Below are 20809 nucleotides of genomic sequence, written 5' to 3' on the forward strand. Positions count from 1 at the left end.
TATAGATCAACGAGATAGAAAATTAACAAGGATATTCAGAACTTGAACTCAGACCCGGAACAAGCAAACTTAATAAACATTTATAGAACTCTCCACTTCAAATACACAAAACATACATTACCACCTCACACCTATTCCAAAGGTGACTATATAATTGGAAGTAAATCACTCCTCAGTAATCGCATAGCATTTCATAGGTTTAAATTAAATATTGGTTGGCTGTTTGTTTGTTATCTTCTTCCCTTATTCCTTCCTGACTACATCATTAAGTATAATTATCAGTATAAAAGAGGTTTTCAATACCCATTACTAAATTGCATTCTAGCCTGGGCAAGAAGGCAATACTCCCATTCTCTCTCCCTCTTTCTTTTCCTTCTCCGTCCTCCCCATTCTCTCTCTCTCTTTCTCTTCCTTTTTCCTCCTTCCTATTCTCTCTCTCTCTTTCTCTTTAAAAAAAAAAAAAAAAGAAGAAAATGAATACAACTAAATATATCAAAATGTTACCATAAATTATTTCTTTCGTTATTTTTAAATTTATTAGAAAATTTTTTTGTTTTATTAGAAAAATGTCTATGGTCAGTTACAATAACCTACTTTATAAGTATGGAATTTCATGCTGGGCAGAATAAGAATCAAAATATCTTCACTTGTCTCATCCAGACCCGTTGCATGATTGGCAAACTACTTTTCAGGCATTGTTCAGAGCTAATACTGCCAAGAAAACAAGCAAATAAGTAAATAAACGAGTGAATGGATGTATGAATGCATGACACAAACCTCAGAGACCGCAGGTTCTCTTCAGCTTGTCACTTCTCTGACACATTTGGGGGTCTTGGTCTTTGTTGACCTGCTTTCGCGGCACCATCTCATAGCTGTACCAGCTAGTTTCTGTCACCCAGTTGTGTTTCCCTATTTTACATGATGGATAACCTAGGCTATTGTTGCATTGCCTTCATGTCATTACATTTCCAGAAAATTTTGCTAAAGCAAATTTAACTGGTGTTTAGAGGATCCTGGCATGAATGCCATAATTATATGGCTTTCCACCAAGGAGATGATTGAGGCAGAAGGTTAGAAAGCAATGAGGTATGTATGGTGCAGAGAGCAACCACCTACTCTCTCCAGAAGATTCTGTGCTGGTCGCTGTGATTTCTGTATGATGAATAGGCAGGTTAGCAATACTGGTTTCTGTACCTCATAGACCTTATGGATATAGTAAATATGTGCCCAAGGTCAAGGAGAATTTTTTTTTTCCTTTTTTTATATGGAGTCTCACTCTGATGCCCAGGCTGGAGTGCAGTGGCATGATCTCGATCTCAGCTCACTGCAACCTCAGCCTCCCAGATTCAAGCGATTCTCCTCCCTCAACCTCCTGAGTAGCTAGAATTATAGGTGCGCACCACCACGCCTGGCTAATTTTTTGTGTTTTTAGTAGAGACAGGGTTTCATCATGTTGGTCAAGCTGGTCTAAACTTCTGACCTTTTGATCCACCCGCCTCAGCCTCCCAAAGTGCTGGGATTACAGGCGTGAGCCACCATGCCCAGCCACAGGGAAGAAAAACTTTTTTAGTTTCTCTTTGCAATAGCGGTTTCCCCATAAATATCTTTGACCAATAGATACTACAGTTTGGGCAGAAAATAGGATACTTGTGTTTATCTGAACATTTAGAGTGAAGAGAAAAATTTGATAGCACTAGGTCTGAAAGGCTTGAAATACTTCCAGCAGTTTCAGAACTCTGGTCTTCCTGGGTAACATTTTTTAAAAAGCAAATAGCAGCCATTTATCATTGTAGTTTTTCCCAGCTGGTATAACATCAAGCAGAGAATAGAAAATGTTTTTGTTTCTTTCATGGATCTACAAATAGCTAACAAAGTGAAATGTATGATAACAATAATAATAAGAGGGATAACTTTCATCAATGAAAACCTTTTCACTCTTTTGATTTTATCTACAGCTAACACCTAATCTGAACAAATGGGTTCTTGTTTTCCATTGTTTTTTTATGTTGTTTTATTTTTGAAGTCAGTAATTAGGCATTGGAAATATTTTGGTAAGAGCAAAAAATCTGGACCAGATTCCAGACATAAAGGGACGATTGAGGCACCCCTGATTATCAGACCAGTGTCAGAAACAGAAAGCTATGAGGATAAACATAGTGGATGATCCCTCTCTGTTTATGTAATGTTTTTAAGCTCTGTAAAATCAAAATGTTAAATAAACAGCAGGTGGAGAAATTGGAATTCATTACTAATGGACTCAGAATAGGGTGTAGGAGTGTTCGTTGTTTATGTTTTCAAAGTAGATAATTCAAATTGTTTGGCTTCTCTTTATAAAGTTCCAATTCCTTAGCACCTTACCTTTGCCATAATTTTTAATTTCAGTGTTTTCCTGATTTTCATTTATCATTCTTAAAATCCACTTTCTGCATGCTGCAGTTCTTTTTTATGTGACAGATATCAGGTAAATTGCTGATGTGCTTAGGCTGAGGTATTTACTTGCTCCTGTTAAGGTAAGGAACGTCAGAAGTGTCAGGCAGAGCCCTTCGCCGCCATCTGCTGGTGGTTGGTGTCACAGCGGCTAATAATACCTGTTGTGTATTGTTTTATTTTATGTTTAACTTTTGCGGGTACATAGGAGGTGTATATATTTATGAGTTACATGTGATATTTTGATATAGACATACAATGTGTAATAACTACGTCAGGGTAAATATGTCTATCACCTCAAGCATTTATCCTTTTTTTCACGTTACAATCCAATCATATTCTTTGTTATTTTAAAATGTACAATATTATTGTTGACTATAGTAACCCTGTTTGTGTTATAAAATACTAAATCTTATTTATTCCTTCTAACTATGTTTTGTGTCCATTAACTATCCTCCCTCCCCCATACTGCCTCACTACCCTTCCCAGCCTCTGGTAACCATCCTTCTTTCTACTTTCTATCTCCATGGATCCAATTGTTTTAACTTTTAGCACCCTACAAATAAGTAAGAACACTCAAAGTTTGTCTTTCTGTGCCTAGCTTTTTTCCCTTAACATAATGATCTCCAGTTCCATCCATGTTGTTGCAAATGACAAGATCTCATTCTTTTCTATGGCTGAATAGTACTCCATTGTGTATATGTACCACATTTTCTATATCCATTCATCTGTTTATGGACACTTAGGTTACTTCCAAATCTTTGATATTGTTAATAGTGCTGCAGTAAACAGGGGAGTGCAGATACCTCTTTGATATGTTGATTTTCTTTCTTTTGGGTATATACCTAGCAGTGGGATTGCTGGATCATATGGTAGCTCTACTTTTTCGTCTGTTTGTTTGTTTGAGGAACCTCCAAACTGTTCACCATAATAGTTTACATTTCCGCCAACAGTATACAAGGTTTCTTTTTTCTTTACTTCCTTGCCAGCATTTCCGTCTTTTGGATCAAAGCCATTTTAACTGGGATGAGATGAGATCTCACTTTAGTTTTGATTTGCATTTCTCTGATGATCAATGATGTTGAGCACCTTTTCATATACTTGTTTGCCATTTATGTCTTGAGAAATGTGTATTCATAACTTTTGCCCATTTTTTAATTGAGTTATTAGATTTTTTTTTTCTCGTAGAGTTATTTGAGCTCCTTATGTATTTTGGTTATTAATCTCTAGTCAGATGGGTAGTTTACAAATATTTTCTCCCATTCTTCAGGTTGCCTTTGTTGACTGTTCCCTTGGCAGTGCAGAAGCTTTTTAACTTGACATTTGTCCATTTTTGCTTTGCATGCCTGTGCTTTTGGTGTATTACTCAAGAAATCTTTGCCCATTCCAGTGTCCTAGAGAGTTTTCCCAATGTTTCCTTTTGGTAGTTTGGTAGTTTGAAGCCTTAGATTTAAGTCTTTAATCCATTTTCATTTAATTTTTGTATATGACAAAAGATAGTCTAGTTTCATTGCCTACTTAAATTATCTAGCAAAGAAAAGGTGATAACATCTATATTTAGTGATGATAAAATCTTATACAACCGAATTGATAGATATCTAGAGATAAATTACAGGTTAATATAAACATGTTTGTATGGAACAAGTTAAAAAAATTACCTGTAGCAACACCATCTATAGGTCATGGAAATATATCCTCTTCCAGAGATATATATTGAATTGACATAGTATCAATTCAATTGAGATTGAAAACCAATTAGTAATAATATGTACTTGGAACATATCTGCATAAAAGGATTTATGCATAATCACTTGGGAGAGTAGCCCATGAAATAACATCCTGTCTGCTCTGTGTGCTTTTTCATCTGTAGCAGTGCCTCTGTTGCATGTGTGTGTAGTGGTGGTATCTGCTGCTCTGTTTGTCCATACTGTCTGCATGTAGATAGAGTCCATCTGCTTCCAAGCTGTTGAAATTAGTGGGATATTTGTAGGTGTGATTTTCCAGACAGATGGAAAGAATAAGCTTAGAATGATTACACAACCTGTTTTCTACATTTTAGCTCATAAGTTTATTTTATGCACATTGTCTTTCAGTACAGTTTTTTAACATGGAATAAACTTTACTAGGTCCTTAGTATCCTAGATAAATTCTGTTAATGTCTCCAACAATAAAGCTATGAGCAATCGCTTCTTGTTCTTCTTGGGATTAAGATGCCCTAACAATTTATGTTCTGATTACTACTCTCTTGACAATAGTAACAGTAGCATCTATAAAAAGGTCAGTGCTTATTTAAAAGAAGAAATGAAATTCTATTTGATATTAAAATAAACTTTTTATTATAGGAATTTTCAGCCATCTGCCAAAACATAAATCCTTGTGCACATGTTATTCCATTTCAGTAATGATCAACATTTATAATTCACTTTAAATAAGTATTTGTTACAATTCATGAAAAAGGATTACTTTTGTGAACCCATATTGTATTAGTTTGTTTTCATGCTGCTGATAAAGACATACCTGAGACTGGACAATTTGCAAAAGAAAGAGGTTTATTGGACTTACAGTTCCACATGGCTGGGGAGGACTCACAATTATGGTGGAAGGCAAGGAGGAGCATGTCACATCTTACATGGATGGCAGCAGGCAAAAAGAGAGCTTGTTCAGGGAAACTTCCATTTTTAAAACCATCAAATTTGGTGAGAGATTTGATTTCACCATCATGAGAACAGCACAGGAAAAACCTGCCCCCATGATTTAATCATCTCCCACTGGGTCCCTCCCATAACACAGAGGAATTATGGGAGCTATAAGATGAGATTTGGGTGGAGACACAGAGCCAAGCCATATCATATGTACTTTCATGGCAGGGCAGGAAGAAAGAAATATATCATGGCTAGGGATTGCATTTTAAATCATTGCACACCCTGTGTGGAGAGCCATATCCTCATAATAGGAGATCCTCATGAGAGGGAAGTAAATTTCTAAGGATGTCAGTAATACTTGGGCATATAATGAGTAGCATAACTGTTAACATTTCTTTTTCATTCCCAAATAAATATATTATCTTGTAGAAAAATGTACTGTATGTATTCTGTAACAGGTATTTTTATTTAAATGGTTACCTGTACCTTTGAGTCAGAAGAAGCATTTTTAAAACTACTTTGTTATAAGTGTAGGTGTGTGGTTCATGTTCTTCATCTCCAATTTCTGATGCCTACTTGGAGGTACTCTTCATTATCCTTTTCTGTTTTCTGAGTTTAATACTTAGTGTTTGCAATATTAGGGCTTTCCTAACTTAAGAGGTTGAACTGGGTAGAATGTATTCAACAAGGAAAACGAAGCTAATCCTAATCACATCAGATAGTAAGAGCCATTTTTGAAATATGTGTCCTGGATATATAAGATCAACCTGAGATTCTTTTTCCATAGTTTTTCTCATTTGAACCTCTCAAATCAAGTCTGCCAAGCTGACATCAGAATCCTGTTAAAGAGCTGGACTCCAACCAATTTGTTCAAAACTAAAACGTCTGATTGCACTTCCTTTATTTCATTATTGGCAAGTTTTAAATAGTACTTAAAACTCTTCTTTTGACTATATTTCTACCTTAGAAAGAAAATTCTGATTTTTTTCTATTTCATTTCTCCTTACTGGACCTAAACTATGATTTTGGCATTTTGCCTATAAACAGGCTGTGCAGATATTTGGAGTGTTACCATGCATATTTGATTACAAAATTGTTTCCCCTTCATTCTTGAGAGTTTTTATTGAGAAAACTTCCTTAATTTTTTTTTTTCCTGTGAAAGTGATTTGGCATCCAAATCACTTTGTGAACCTTCCTCACAAAGATTTGAAAGTTTATACTAAAATGCAATTTTTCTAAATTCTTTATGTGATGATGATGCTTTTCTGATATGGCTTTTTTCTCTGACCCAGGCCCCTTCCATCTTGTAACCCAGATGTACCATGTAAACCAAAAAGTGACCAAGGCAGGTCTCAATCATGGAGAGGCTTATTTAGCCAAGGTTAAGGGTGCACCTGGGAAAAAGAAACATGAGTCAAAGGAGGGTCTGTGACCTATGCTTTTTATAAGAGAGTTTTGAGAACTTCAGTATTTCAAGAGGAAATAGCAAGCAAGAAGGGAATAAATTTTTTAAAATGAGGGTGGATGGGCAATGAGACGAGTGTCACATTCTTGTCGGGCTCTGATTAGTGCTCAGTGAATCTACATTTCACATGTGAAAAGAGGAAGTGGGGACAAAGTCAATCATGCCTTCATCTCACACTCTGTAGTTCTGCATGTTACATAAGATAAAGGAAGCATGTGAAATTACAGCTGTGTTTGGGAACAAAAGGAAGGTGGTTTTGTGTGACTCCATTCCCAGGCTTAACTTTCCTTTCGCATGGTAAGTTTAAGGTCCCGAGATTCAGTTTTCTTTCTTTCACACCCCTAAGGCCTCATTGGTTGCTTTCAGCCAACAAAAATGGAAATCGCTTGTGGAGAAGACCACCCACACCTTAAAAGCCATGTCTTTGGAATGGTGTATGTCGCTTTCATTCAAATCCCATTTGCTGCACCTGAGAGCAAGGAAAGCTGAGGAGTGTGGAATTGTTGGGAGCTGAGCAGAAGGGAAGTCAGAGTGTTGATGAATAGATGGCAAACTGCTATACCTGAATCCTGGAAGTGCAAAGAAAGTTCCAAATCTGAATAGCCTCTGCAGAGGGGAGATTAGGAATAGGCTTGAGTTTGATCCTGGGGGAGGCCCACGGAGATGCAGACGTGGCCTGTTGGTTTCTGCCCTGCAGATTATACCTGGAGCTGATGCTGATGCAGCTGTTGGAACTTTGGTGTCAGCAGCTGAGGGGACCCCAGGAATGGAAGCAGAGGAAGAGAAGGCCACTCTCCCTACCAGGGAAGGAGTAAGCTTAGAGGAAACCAAAATTGGAACTGAAACCACTGAGAGTGCAGAGAGTGCCCAACCTGAATCAGAGGAGCTGGAAGCAGCATTGCCTCAGGTGAGTGTCCCAGCCAGGGGAGTTTCTGGGAGGCAGCATGGGCTGGGTGTTGTGTCGGTTGGTTCATGGTGGTAACTCTTTGGATGTACAATAGGTTTGTAGCAATTTTGTGACTCTACCAAGCAACATTGTTATCAGATTCTCAGAAACAGTGGTCCCAGCTTCTCAGTATCAGCATTGCAGTGTTGCACACAGGCCCTCAGGGCCTGTGGCTGACTGGGCCTAAGCATGGAAAAGGGAAGGGGAAACGCTAGGGTGACACGGAGAAAGGAATGCAGCAGGACAGAGGAAAGGACAAGAGTTGAGCTGGGAGAAAGAGAATGTGATGAAGTGGGCACTTAGCCCAGGGAGAACTCAATAGTTTTTAGGTCTTATTATTCTTATTGCTGTTTGGTGGTTATTATTAACATTCGAGTGCTTCAAATTCACCATCAGGCGTCTTTCACCAAGAGCCCACTGCTGTGTTGCACTTTGAGAAGGGAAATAAGGGACCTGGGCCGTGCATGGGGCTGGAGCGGGCCCAGCTCAGCAACGGCTCAGAGCAGCATTGAGAGGCCACAAAGCCACATCCTCTACCACTGCGAGGGCCTCCAACCCCAGGGCCTGCCTCTGCTGTCTGGTTCTTCTGTATTCTAGAAGGCAACGTTAAGAGGGGGGTTAATGGTATGCATTCTTTTCTCCTGATGATATTTTTTCTTTTTTTTTTTTTTGGAGATGGAGTCTTGCTCTGTCACCCAGGCTGGAGTGCAGTGGCTCGATCTTGGCTCACTGCAACCTCTGCTTCCTGGGTTTAAGTGATTCTCCTGCCTCAGGCTAATTTTTGTATTTTTGATAGAGTCGGGGTTTTGTTATGTTGGTCAGGCTGGTCTTGAACTCCTGACCTCAAGTGATCCGCCCACCTCTGCCTCCCAAAGTGCTGGGATTACAGGCGTGAGCCAATGCGCCCAGCCTTTCCTGATGATTTTACTCCCAATAAATTTTCAAAAATCTCTCTAGGGTTACTTAAAACTTAAAACTGAATTATCCCTATCGTCCCACTAGACACATGTTAGATAACAGTGTTACGGGAGAAGGAACTTAAAAGAATATTCCTTTTTCCCCTTAGATTTTCTCATCACAGCACCCAGAATGTTTTTGTGTATATTGTTGCACTCATGGAAAGACTGTATTATCTCTCCAAGTTGATGAATGTTAGTGCTCTAGTCTGCTGATAGCAGAAGGAATATAAAAAGACTCCTGTTCTGCTGATAAAACTCCCTTCTGTGCTCATCTTTGTTAAACAAGTGAAAGGGTGGTCCTAACCCTTTGGTTCAGACACTAGAGTACTTGGAGTGGATGTGGGAGCTGTGGTCCCTCCAGCAGCCGGGGCAGTGGGGGCTGGAATGATAATCACAAGTGAAGGACTGGTGAATGATCTCCAAACCCTGGCTGGATCTTCACCAGCAAGCATGGTTCAGGTGACTGGGGGATGGTGGGGAGGGGCTCCCAGGAAGTGAACTGTCAGCAGCAAGAGTTAGGGCGTCGTGGGACGAGAACCGGGCCGGCTTGCATTGACTGCTCCTGCAGTCCCTCTCAGGATGATCTCCCTCACCCCTCAAGACCCCGTCTTCCACCCCCTATCCCTCTTCCCCATTCCCACAGAAACCTCATGTTTACCAAACTGCCTGGCTCTTCAAGGATCCAGAAGTTAATTCCACTAAGGGTTTAGGCCTCAGAAGGAATAGGAGGAGACTGTGTGGCACAGCAGAGGCCTGGAGCCTGAGTCTGGCTGGTGGGGAAGTATGGAAGTGGCAAGGTAGGTTGTACAGGACAAGGAGGTCCTGTTTCCCAGGTCCTGCTGGGCACCGCCACAGTTTTTCTTCCTCCAGGAGAAGGTCATCCCTTCTGTGGTCATAGAGCCTGCCTCCAACCATGAAGGGGAAGGAGAACACGAAATAACCATAGATGCAGAGCCCAGGGAGACCACCGAGGACACGGCTCCTCTGGGCCCCACCAGCGAGACGCCGGGGCTGGCTACAGAGCAGAAGCCTCTCCAGGACCCTCAGCCCACGCCTTCTGCACCAGCCATGGGGGCTGCTGACCAGTTAGCATCTGTAAAAGAGGCCTCTCAGGAATTGCCTCCTGGCTTTCTCTACAAGGTCGTCATCTTCTTTAATCTCATTTGTCTTTTCTTTGCTTTGAATCCCTTTTGATCAAGCCTTTGGTTTTCCAGTTTTTCCTTTTTGCAATTATTTCTCTCAACTGCTTTCCCTTCACCCCAACATCACTTGGACAAGCCAGGACTACAGTAATACATTTTCATGTTTTAACAAAGAATAATTAAAAGGAAGTTCACCACAGAGCAAACAGTATGCCCCTGGGTAATGAATGGCAGAGTCCCTTCCAGCCCTACCTCCTCTCCTTCCTGGGGTGCCTGTGAATGTGTCCAGCATGGCTCAGACCAGGCCTTGGAATCACCAAGTGCTCCTAACTGCACTATACTCCACTGGGGGTAGGGCAGCAGCCATTCAGTCAACTCTGGCACTTGTGGCTGCATGACAGAGTAGGGAGCCCATAAATATTTTGTAAATTAATGGATTTATACATGAATGAACTTCCACCAAAAGGCAGAAAAAAAAGGTGGCTAAGTCAATGGGAAGAAGGTTTTGCTTAGGCTACTTACAGGCTCCATAAACCAAAGGATTCTTACCAAAAAATACCTAAAAACACTGGCTTCACCCAGATGTTTCCTGTTTCAGATGTTTCCTAACAGAATCTGATAAGGAATTTTAAGGTTTGTTTGTTTTTGCCACAGTCTCACACTGTCACCCAGGCCGGAGTGCAGTGGCATGATATTCACTCACTGCAACCTCCGCCTCCTGGGTTCACGTGATTCTTCTGCCTCAGCCTCATGAATAGCTGGGATTACAGGCACCCACCACCATGCCTGGCTAATTTTTTGTAGGGGTTCACTATGTTAGCCAGGCTGGTCTTGAACTCCTGACTTCATGGTCTGCCCACCTCAGCTTCCCAAAGTACTGCAATTACAGGCGTGAGCCACCATGCCCAGCCAGAATTTTAAATTTTTAAATTTGATTTTACATTTCAAACTTCAGCTCTTTTTCCTCTAGAGTGTAAAATGTCATATGATTTTCTCTCTCTCTCTCTGTCTTTGTCTCTCTACATTAGAAAGTAACTACTACCTTGCTACCTTTTGTGGAGATGGGGGTGGCTATAATGGATTTATGAATGAATGAATTTGAAGAAAAAATTAAATCTGTAGATAGGGTGTTGTTTCCTGCCAGGTTCTGTTTTAATTGGAGCACAAACAGTCCAAGAACCCTTGTGCCAAGTACAGCCAAGCAGGGCTTGCTGGACCCATCCTGGCTTCTGCACTAACTGTGGTATAACCTAAGGCACCCCATATAGACCTTCTCTCTGAGTATCAGCTTTCCCATCAGAGGAATTAATTTAGGGATAACATAATCCATTTCCAGCTCTGACAGTTTATAGTTCTATGAATATGCTCAATGGGAAAATACACACTTTAAAGGTGATGTTTACTTTCAGGGGTAGAGTGGAGGGGAAGGGTGTGGGAAAAATAAAGTCAGCCATGACGGTAGAGTTATTCAGACTGGGTGACAGATGCGTGGGGGTTCATTATATCATTCCTTCTGCTTTAAAAAAATTTTCTATAATAAAATTTTAAGGAAATCTTTTGCAAAATGGGAAAACAAAAGAAACTGGTTGCCATTGTATATAGGGTTGGATAGGGAAGGAAGGAAATATATTTACACAGAAATTGATCACAGAGTTTTACTAAGTAGTAATTGCTGTCTAACCTGCAAGTGGTGGCTTTCCTGAGTATTATTTGACAAATACTGGGGTTAGAGGAGTTTTAGACATTTTTGGTTCCAATTAAACCCACAATAATAAAGCATCAGTGATAATAAAATGCAAATCTCAAACAAAAATAAAATTAAAATTTGATTTATATAGAACTTTTCCCTGTTGTAGAGGGCCTTGTATTACTATTAATAAATATACATGTGAATGGCCCTCATATCAGAAAATAGGACTTCCCTTCTGGCTTTAGAGGCCTTCTTCTTTTTTGAGATATGGTACATATCTTCATCTTTTCATCCAGCTTGGAGAGTGCTTGTAAGAGTGTCTACTTATAATCTGGCTGGAAAACTGATTTTTATGTATTGTTTTTATGTATTATTTTTATCTTTTGCAGGTGGAAACACTGCATGATTTTGAGGCAGCAAATTCTGATGAACTTAACTTACAAAGGGGTGACGTGGTGCTGGTGGTCCCCTCAGATTCGGAAGCTGATCAGGTAAAAGATAAAATTGGAAGGTGCTTTGGGCTATGTTGATTTTTTTCTGAGGGTCAGTTGGACACAATCACTTTCTAAAGATGTTTCTATTTTCTGAGATGCTGCAAGCCATCTAAAAAGGGCTTAAGGGCTTGTGACAGCATAGATCATTAACCAGATTTCTAGGACCCTTCTGGGATGCTGTTGCATTCTTTTTTTATGTAATATAAACAGCTGACCATTTCTTATCATGTAACCACTTTCTAGGAATGTTGTCTCTGTAACACCTGTCTTCAGGAAATGCAGACACTATGAATGTGAACTAAAAATCCCCTTCAGAAGTGGTTGTCTCTGGGTGTGTGGACATTGATTAGGAAAGAACCTGGCGGAACCCTCTGAAGTGATGGAAATGCTTTATATCTTGAGAGGGATGTGGTTACATGTCTGCATGTATTAGTCAAAACTCATTGAACTATATACCTAACCATCTCTACATTATACAGTATTTAAATTATACCTAAATTTAAAGAGATTCTTTAAAAATATCACCTCCTAAAAACGTGGTCTGATGTGAGGTACTGAGAAATCCCATCTTGTTCTCTTTCATAAAATGTGTGAACCCTTGAAATAGTATACAAAAGAAGTAAATGCATCTGGAAACATGTTTTTCTGGAGAGAAAAGCTCTAACTTCTATACTATTCTCAAAGAGATTTTTTTTTTATTTTTTTTTATAATATTTTAGGTTTTGGGGTACATGAGAAGAACATGCAAAATTGTTGCATAGGTACACATGTGACAGTGCGATTTGCTGCCTTCCTCCCCATCACCTATATCTGGCATTTCTCCCCTCACCTCCCCACCCCGTGCTGTCCCTCCCCTATTTCCCCCCAACAGACCCCAGTGTGTAGTGCTCCCCTCCCTGTGTCCATGTGTTCTCATTGTTCAACACCCACCTATGAGTGAGAACATGCGGTGTTTGATTTTCTGTTCTTGTGTCAGTTTGCTGAGAATGATGGTTTCCAGGTTCATCCATGTCCCTACAAAGGACGCGAACTCATCGTTTTTGATGGCTGCATAATATTCCATGCTGTATATGTGCCACATTTTCCCTGTCCAGTCTATCATTGATGGGCATTTGGGTTGGTTCCAGGTCTTGCTATTGTAAACTGTGCTGCAATGAACATTCTTGTGCATGTGTCCTTATAGTAGAACGATTTATAATCGTTTGGATATACAGCCAGTAATGGGATTGCTGGGTCAAAGGAAATTTCTATTTCTAGGTCCTTGAGGAATCGCCACACTGTCTTCCACAATGGTTGAACTAATGTACACTCCCCCCAACAGTGTAAAAGTGTTCCTATTTCTCCACATCCTCTCCAGCATCTGTTGTCTCCAGATTTTTTAATGATTGCCATTCTAACTGGCATGAGATGGTATCTCAATGTAGTTTTGATTTGCATTTCTCTAATGACCAGTGATGATGAGCACTTTTTCATATGTTTGTTGGCCTCATGTATGTCTTCTTTTGTAAAGTGTTTGTTCATATCCTTCGCCCACTTTTGAATGGGCTTGTTTGTTTTTTTCTTGTAAATCTGTTTTAGTTCTTTGTAAATTCTGGATATCAGCCCTTTGTCAGATGGGTAGACTGCAAAAAATTTTTCCCATTCTGTTGGCTGCCGATTCACTCTAATGACTGTTTCTTTTGCCATGCAGAAGCTGTGGAGTTTGATTAGGTGCCATTTGTCCATTTTGGCTTTTGTTGCCAATGCTTTTGGTGGTTTGGTCATGAAGTCCTTGCCGACTCCTATGTCCTGAATGGTTTTGCCTAGATTTTCTTCTATGGTTTTTATGGTGTTAGGTCTTATGTTTAAGTGTTTAATCCATCTGGAGTTAATTTTAGTGTAAGGCGTCAGGAAGGGGTCCAGTTTCTGCTTTCTGCACATGGCTAGCCAGTTTTCCCAACACCATGTATTAAACAGGGACTCCTTTCCCCATTGCTTGTTTTTGTCAGGTTTGTCAAAGATCGAATGGTTGTAGATGTGTTGTGTTGCCTCCGAGGCCTCTGTTCTGTTCCATTAGTCTATATCTCTGTTTTGGTACCAGGACCATGCTGTTTTGATTACTGTAGCCTTGTAGTATAGTTTGAGGTCCGGTAGTGTGATGTCTCCCACTTTGTTCTTTTTGCTTAGAATTGACTTGGCTATGCGGGCTCTCTTTTGGTTCCATGTGAAGTTTAAGGTGGTTTTTTCCAGTTCTGGGAAGAAGGTAGCTTGATGGGGATAGTGTTGAATCTATAAATTGCTTTGGGCAGTATGGCCATTTTCACGACATTGATTCTTCCTAACCGTGAAAATGGAATGTTTCTCCATCTGTTTGTGTCCTCTCTTATTTCATTGAGCAGTGGTTTGTAGTTCTCCTTGAGGAGGTCCTTTATGTTCCTTGTTAGTTGTATTTCTAGGTATTTTATTCTCTTTGTAGCAATTGTGAATGGCAGTTTGTTTTTGATTTGGCTCTCTTTACGTCTGTTATTGGTGTACAGGAATGCTTGTGATTTTTGCACATTGATTTTATATACTGAGACTGCTGAAGTTGCTTATCAGTTTCAGGAGATTTTGGGCTGAGACGATGGGGTCTTCTAGATATACAGTCATGTCATCTGCAAACAGAGACAATTTGACTTCCTCTTTCCTATTTGAATACCTTTTATTTCTTTTTCTTGCCTGATTGCTCTGGCTAGAACTTCCAACACTATATTGAATAGGAGTGGTGAGAGAGGGCATCCTTGTCTAGTGCCAGATTTCAAAGGGAATGCTTCCAGTTTTTGCCCATTCAGTATGATATTGGCTGTCGGTTTGTCATAAATAGCTTTTATTATTTTGAGATACGTTCAATCAATACCTAGTTTATAGAGGGTTTTTAGCATAAAGTGCCTTTGAATTTTTTCAAGACCTTCTCTGCATCAATTGAGATAATCATGTTGTTTTTGTCTTTGGTTCTGTTTATGTGGTGAATTATGTTTATAGACTTGCATATGTTGAACCAGCCTTGCATCCCCAGGATGATTCCTACTTGATCATGGTGGATAAGCTTTTTGATGTGCTGTTGCAATCGGCTTGCCAGTATTTTATTGAAGATTTTTGCATCTATTTTCATCATGGATATTGGCCTGTAGTTTTCTTTTCTTGTTGAGTCTGCCGGGTTTTGGTATCAGGATGATGTTGGTCTCATAAAAAGATTTGGGAAGGATTCTCTCTTTTTGGATTATTTGGAATACTTTCAGAAGGAATGGTACCAGCTCCTCTTTGTATGTCTGGTAGAATTCGGCTGTGAACCCATCTGAACCTGGGCTTTTCTTGGATGGTAGGCTCCTAATTGCTACCTTGACTTCAGACCTTGTTATTGATCTATTCAGGGTTTTGACATTTTCCTGGTTGAGGCTTGGGAGGAGGCAAGTGTCCAGGAATTTATCCATTTCTTCCAGGCTTACTAGTTTATGTGCATAGAGTTCTTTGTAGTAATCTCTGATGATGGTTTGAATTTCTGTGGAATCTGTGGTGATATCCCCCTTATCGTTTTTTATTGCATCTATTTGGTTATTCTGTCTTTTCTTTTTTATTAATGTGGCTAGTGGTCTATTTTGTTGATCTTTTTGAAAAACCAGCTCCTGGATTTATTGATTTTTTGAAGGGTTTTTTGTGTCTCTATCTCCTTCAGTTCTGCTCTGATCTTAGTTATTTCTTGTCTTCTGCTAGGGTTTGAGATTTTTTAATCTTGCTCCTCTACCTCTTTCAATTTTAATGATACGGTGTCAATGTTAGATCTCTCCTTGCTTCTCATGTGGGCATTTATTGCTATATATTTTCCTCTAGAGACTGCTTTAAATGTGTCCCAGAGATTCTGGTATGTTGTGTCTTCTTCGTTCTCATTGGTTTTGAAGAACATCTTTATTTCTGCCTTCATTTCATTGTTTGTCCAGTCAACATTCAGGAGCCAATTGTTCTGTTTCCATCAAGCTGTGCGGTTCTGAGTTAGTTTCTGAATTCTGAGTTCTAACTTGATTGCACTGTGGTCTGAGAGACTGTTATGATTTCCGTTCTTTTGCATTTGCTGGGGAGTTATTTACTTCCAATTATGTGGTCAATTTTAGAGTCGGTATGATGTGGTGCTGAGAAGAATGTATATTCTGTGGATTTCGGGTGGAGAGTTCTGTAAATGTCTATTAGGTTTGCTTGGTCTAGGTCTGAGTTCAAGTCTTGGATATCCTTGTTAATTTTCTGTCTGGTTGATCTGTCTAATATTGACAATGGGGTGTTAAAGTCTCCCACTATTACTGTGTGGGAGTCTAAGTCTCTTTGTAAGTCATTAAGAACTTACCTTATGTATCTGGGTGCTCTTGTATTGGGTGCGTATATATTTAGGATTGTTAGCTCTTCTTGTTGCATTGATCCTTTTACCATTATGTAATGTCCTTCTTTGTCTCTTTTGATCTTTGTTCCTTTAAAGTCTATTTTGTCAGAGACTAGAAATGCAACTCCTGCTTTTTTTTTGCTCCCATTTGCTTGGTAAATCTTCCTCCATCCCTTTATTTTGAGCCTTTGTGTTTCCTTGCATGTGAGATGGGTTTCCTGGATACAGCACACCGATGGGTTTTGGCTTTTTATCCAATTTGCCAGTCCATGTCTTTTGATTGGGGCATTTAGTCCATTTACATTTAGGGTTAGTATTGTTATGTGTTAATTTGATCCTGCCATTTTGATGCTAGCTGGCTGTTTTGCCCATTAGTTGATGCAGTTTCTTCATTGTGTTGATGCTGTTTACCATTTGGTATGTTTTTGGAGTGGCTGGTACTGGTTGTTCCTTTCTATGTGTAGTGCCTCTTTCAGGAGCTCTTGTAAAGCAGGCCTGGTGGAGATGAAATCTCTGAGTACTTGTTTGTTCGCAAAGGATTTTATTTTTCCTTCACTTATGAAGCTTAGTTTGGCTGGATATGAAATTCTGGGTTTAAAGTTCTTTTCTTTAAGGATGTTAAATATTGGCCCCCACTCTCTTCTGACTTGTAGGCTTTCTGCTGAGAGATCTGCTGTGAGTCTGATGGGCTTCCGTTTGTGGGTAACCCGACTTTTCTCTCTGGCTGCCCTTAGCATTTTCTCCTTCATTTCAACTCTGGTGAATTGAAGATTATGTGCCTTGGGGTTGCTCTTCTTGAGGAGAATCATCTTTATGGTGTTCTCTGTATTTCCTGGACTTGAATATTGGCCTGCCTTGCTAGGTTGGGGAAGTTTTCCTGGATAATATCCTGAAGAGTATTTTCCAGCTTGGATTCGTTCTCTTCGTCACATTCAGGCACACCTATCAAACATAGATTAGGTGTTTTCACATAGTCCCATATTTCTTGGAGACTTTCTTCATTCCTTTTTACCCTTTTTTCTCTAATCTTGACTTCTTGTTTTATTTCATTGAGTTGATCTTCGACCTCTGATATCCTTTCTTCTGCTTGGTCAATTTGGCTGTTGAAACTTGTGCATGCTTCGCGAAGTTCTTGTGTTGTGTTTTTCAGCTCCATCAATTCACTTATAGTCCTCTCTAAGTTGTTTATTCTCATTAGCATTTCACCAAATCTTTTTTCAAGTTCTTAGTTTTTTGCATTGGGTTAGAACATGTTCTTATAGCTCACAGATGTTTTTTATGACCTACCTTCTGAAGCCTGATTCTATCATTTCATCAAACTCATTCTCCATCCAGCCTTGTTCCCTTGCTGGTGAGGAGTTGTGATCCCTTGTAGGAGGAGAGGTGTTCTGGTTTCAGGTGTTTTCATCCTTTTTGTGCTGGTTTCTTCCCATCTTTTTGGATTTATCCACCTGTCGTCTTTGTAGGTGCTGACTTTCAGATTGGGTCTCTGAGTGGACGTCCAGTTTGTTGATGATGAAGGTATTTCTGTTTCTTAGTTTTCCTTCTAACAGTCTGGCCCCTCTGCTGTAGGACTGCTGAGGTCCACTCCCAGGCCCTGCTTGCCTGGGGATCACCTGCAGCAGCTGCAGAACAGTAAGGATTGCTACCAGTTTCTTCTTCTGCTCTCTTTGTCCCAGAAGGATACCCGCCAGATGTCAATCTGATCTCTACTTTATGAGGTGACTCTTTGGATATATGGGGGTCAGGGAGCTGCTTGAGGAGACAGTCTGTCCTTTATAGGAGCTCAAGTGCTGAGCTGTGAGCTCTGTTGTTCATTCAGAGCTGCTGGGCAGGTACGTTGAAGTCTGCTACAGCAGAACTCTTAAACTCCTTTTTTTCCCAGGTGTTCTGTCCTGGGGAGTTAGGGCTTTATTATTTATGAGTTTCCATTGTGCTGCTCTCTTTTTTTCAGGGCTGCCCTGCCAAGCAAGGAGGCAGCCTAGTCACTGCCTGCAGAGGCTTTGCTGAGCTGCTCTGGGCTCTGCCCCTCTGCTGTGTGAACTCCCTGCAGTCCTGTTTATATGGGTGTAGTTAGAACTGCCTCAGCAATGGTGGCCCACCTCTGTAATGGCGGACTCTCTCTGTAATGGTGGGTTGCCTTGGCAACGGCAGGTTGCCTTAGCAATGGCAGGCTGCCTCAACAATGGCAGACTACCTCTGTAGTGGTAGAGTGCCTCAGTAATGGTGGACACCCCTCTCACACAGAGCTGGACCATCCCGGATTCAGCAGTGCTTGCTGTGAACCTCTCAAACCCCAGAGCATTTCCAATTGCTGTTTTTTTGTGTGTGTATGGCAGGGGTGGGACCAGCTGAGCCTGATCACCTGGCTCCTTGCCTCAGAGCCTTTTTTTTTTTTTTAGTTGAATGGTTGACTCTCTCCCAGGTGTTCCAGTCACCTGTTAAAAAGGCTCCGGGATCTGTGTGATTTCCCATGCAGTGACCCACTGCGCTGGCTGAAACAGTGACGCTGAGATTCTTGGCGCTTTTTTGCCCGGGAATCTCCTGGCCTGGCTCTCTGTTTCAGTCCCCTTTTTTAATCAGCTGAATGGGCGACTGTGCCTTCCCAGAGCTCCTCTCACCAGCTAAAATGGCACCCAGACCAGAGTATTTTGTACGGAGAACTGCCGCACCAGGGTGCCGGCAAAACAGCTGTGCTGGTCAAAACAGCTGCGCTGGTGACCTGTGGGGCTCCTCTGCCTGGGAATCTCCTGGTCTGTGGACAATAAAAATCTGTCTGGAAATGCGGCGTCCACTTACCCTCCGTGCTTTCACTGGGAGCTGCAATCCTGAGCTGCTCCTAATCAGCCATCTTGGATCTTCTCCCCTCAAAGAGATTTATGAGCTCTCTCCTTAAAAAATAAAGTCGGGAGGGATCCAAGATGGCCCGCATTGAGTGGACGCCGCATTTCCAGATGGATTTTTATTTCCCACAGACCAAGAGAGTCCCAGGCAGAGGAGCCCCATGGGTCACCAGCACAGCTGGTTTGGCTGGTGCCCCAGCAAGGCAGTTCTCTGTACAAAATACACAGGTCTGGGTGCCATTTTAGCTGGCAATTGGAGCTCCTGGGAGACAGAGTCACCCATTCATCTGATTAAAAAGGGGACTGAAACAGGGAGCCAGGCCAGGAGATTCCCAGGCAAAAAAGCGCCACAAATCTCAGTGCGGCTGTTTCAGCTAGTGCAGTGAGTTGCCACACAGGACATCACACAGATCCTGGCACCTTTTCAACAGGCGACTGGAAAACCTAGGAGACAGAGTCAACCGTTCAACTAAAAAAAAGGGAGGGGGGCTCGGAGACAGGGAGCCAGGTGATCAGGCTCGGCTGGTCCCACCCCCACAAAAAAACAGCAATCAGAAACACTCTGGATTGAGAGTTTCACAGCAACCACAGCTGAACCTGGGACAGTCCAGCTCTGTGGGGGAGGGGCGTCCGCCATTACTGAGGCAGTTTTCCATTGCTGAGCCAGCCTACCATTACAGAGAGAGTGAGTCTGCCATTGCAGAGGCAGTTCTAACTACACCCATGTAAACAGGACTGCAGGGAAGATCACACGGCAGCTGGGTGGAGCCCACAGCAGCTCAGCAAAGCCTCTGCAGGGAGACAGTGACTAGGCTGCCTCCTTACTGGGCAGGGCAGCCCTGAAAAAAGGCAGCAGCACAACAGAAACTCATAAATAAAGCCCTAACTCCCCAGGACAGAGCACCTGGGGAAAAAAAAGGAGGGTAGTGGGTGTTTATGAGTTCTGCTGTAGCAGACTTCAACGTACCTGCCCAGCAGCTCTGAAAGAACAACAGAACTCACAGCTCAGCACTTGAGCTCCTATAAAGGACAGACTGTCTCCTCAAGCAGCTCCCTGACCCCTGTATATTCAAAGAGTCACCTCATAAAGGAGAGCTCAGAGTGACATCTGGCGGGTATCCTTCTGGGACAAAGATAGCAGAAGAAGAAACTGGCTGCAACCCTAACAGCGGCAGCCACTGCAGGTGATCCCCAGGCAAGCAAGGCCTGGAGTGGACCTTAGCAGTCTGCAGAGGGGCCAGACTGTTAGAAGGAAAACTAAGAAACAGAAAGAAATAATGTCATCATCAACAAACTGGATGTCCACTCAGAGACCCAATCTGAAAGTCAACAACTACAAACATGACAGGTGGATTTAGCCAGTGCAAAAAGGATGAAAACACCCGAAACCAGAACACCTCCCCTTCTACAAGGGATCACAACTTCTCACCAGTAAGGGAACAAGGCTGGATGGAGAATGAGTATGATGAATTGACAGAATCAGGCTTCAGAAGGTAGGTCTTAAAAAACTTCTGTGAGCTATAAGAACATGTTCTAACCCAATGCAAAGAAACTAGAAACTTGAAAAAGATTTGACGAAATGCTAATGAGAATAAACAACTTAGAGAGGACTATAAGTGAACTGATGGAGCTGAAAAACAACATGAGAACTTCAAGAAGCATGCACAAGTTTCAACAGCCGAATTGACCAAGCAGAATGGGCAAAGATCAGAGACTGAAGATCAACTCAATGCAATAAAATGAGAAGGCAAGATTAGAGTAAAAAGGGTAAAAGGAATGAAGAAAGTCCCAAGAATGGGACTATGTGAAAAGACATA

General features: G+C 41.3%; 1 protein-coding gene across 4 annotated transcripts in view; it reads left to right on the forward strand.

The window, feature by feature from the left end:
- AMPH (amphiphysin) overlaps positions 1 to 20809 on the forward strand; it is a 270671-nt gene that overhangs the window by 239852 nt on the left and 10010 nt on the right. For 2 of the 4 annotated variants that reach the window (XM_012473724.2, XM_064366760.1), the window contains exons 18-20: positions 7232 to 7441; positions 9310 to 9579; positions 11661 to 11762. In XM_012473724.2, the coding sequence (XP_012329147.2) occupies positions 7232 to 7441; positions 9310 to 9579; positions 11661 to 11762 (582 nt within the window). The remainder of the gene's footprint in view (positions 1 to 7231; positions 7442 to 9309; positions 9580 to 11660; positions 11763 to 20809) is intronic. The other 2 variants (XM_064366759.1, XM_064366761.1) reach the window with 2 other exon arrangements.

This window comes from Aotus nancymaae, unplaced genomic scaffold (assembly GCF_030222135.1).
Source record: "Aotus nancymaae isolate 86718 unplaced genomic scaffold, 86718_ANA_hifiasm-v0.15.2.pri h1tg000065l, whole genome shotgun sequence".
In the NCBI taxonomy this organism is placed as follows: Eukaryota; Metazoa; Chordata; class Mammalia; order Primates; family Aotidae; genus Aotus; species Aotus nancymaae.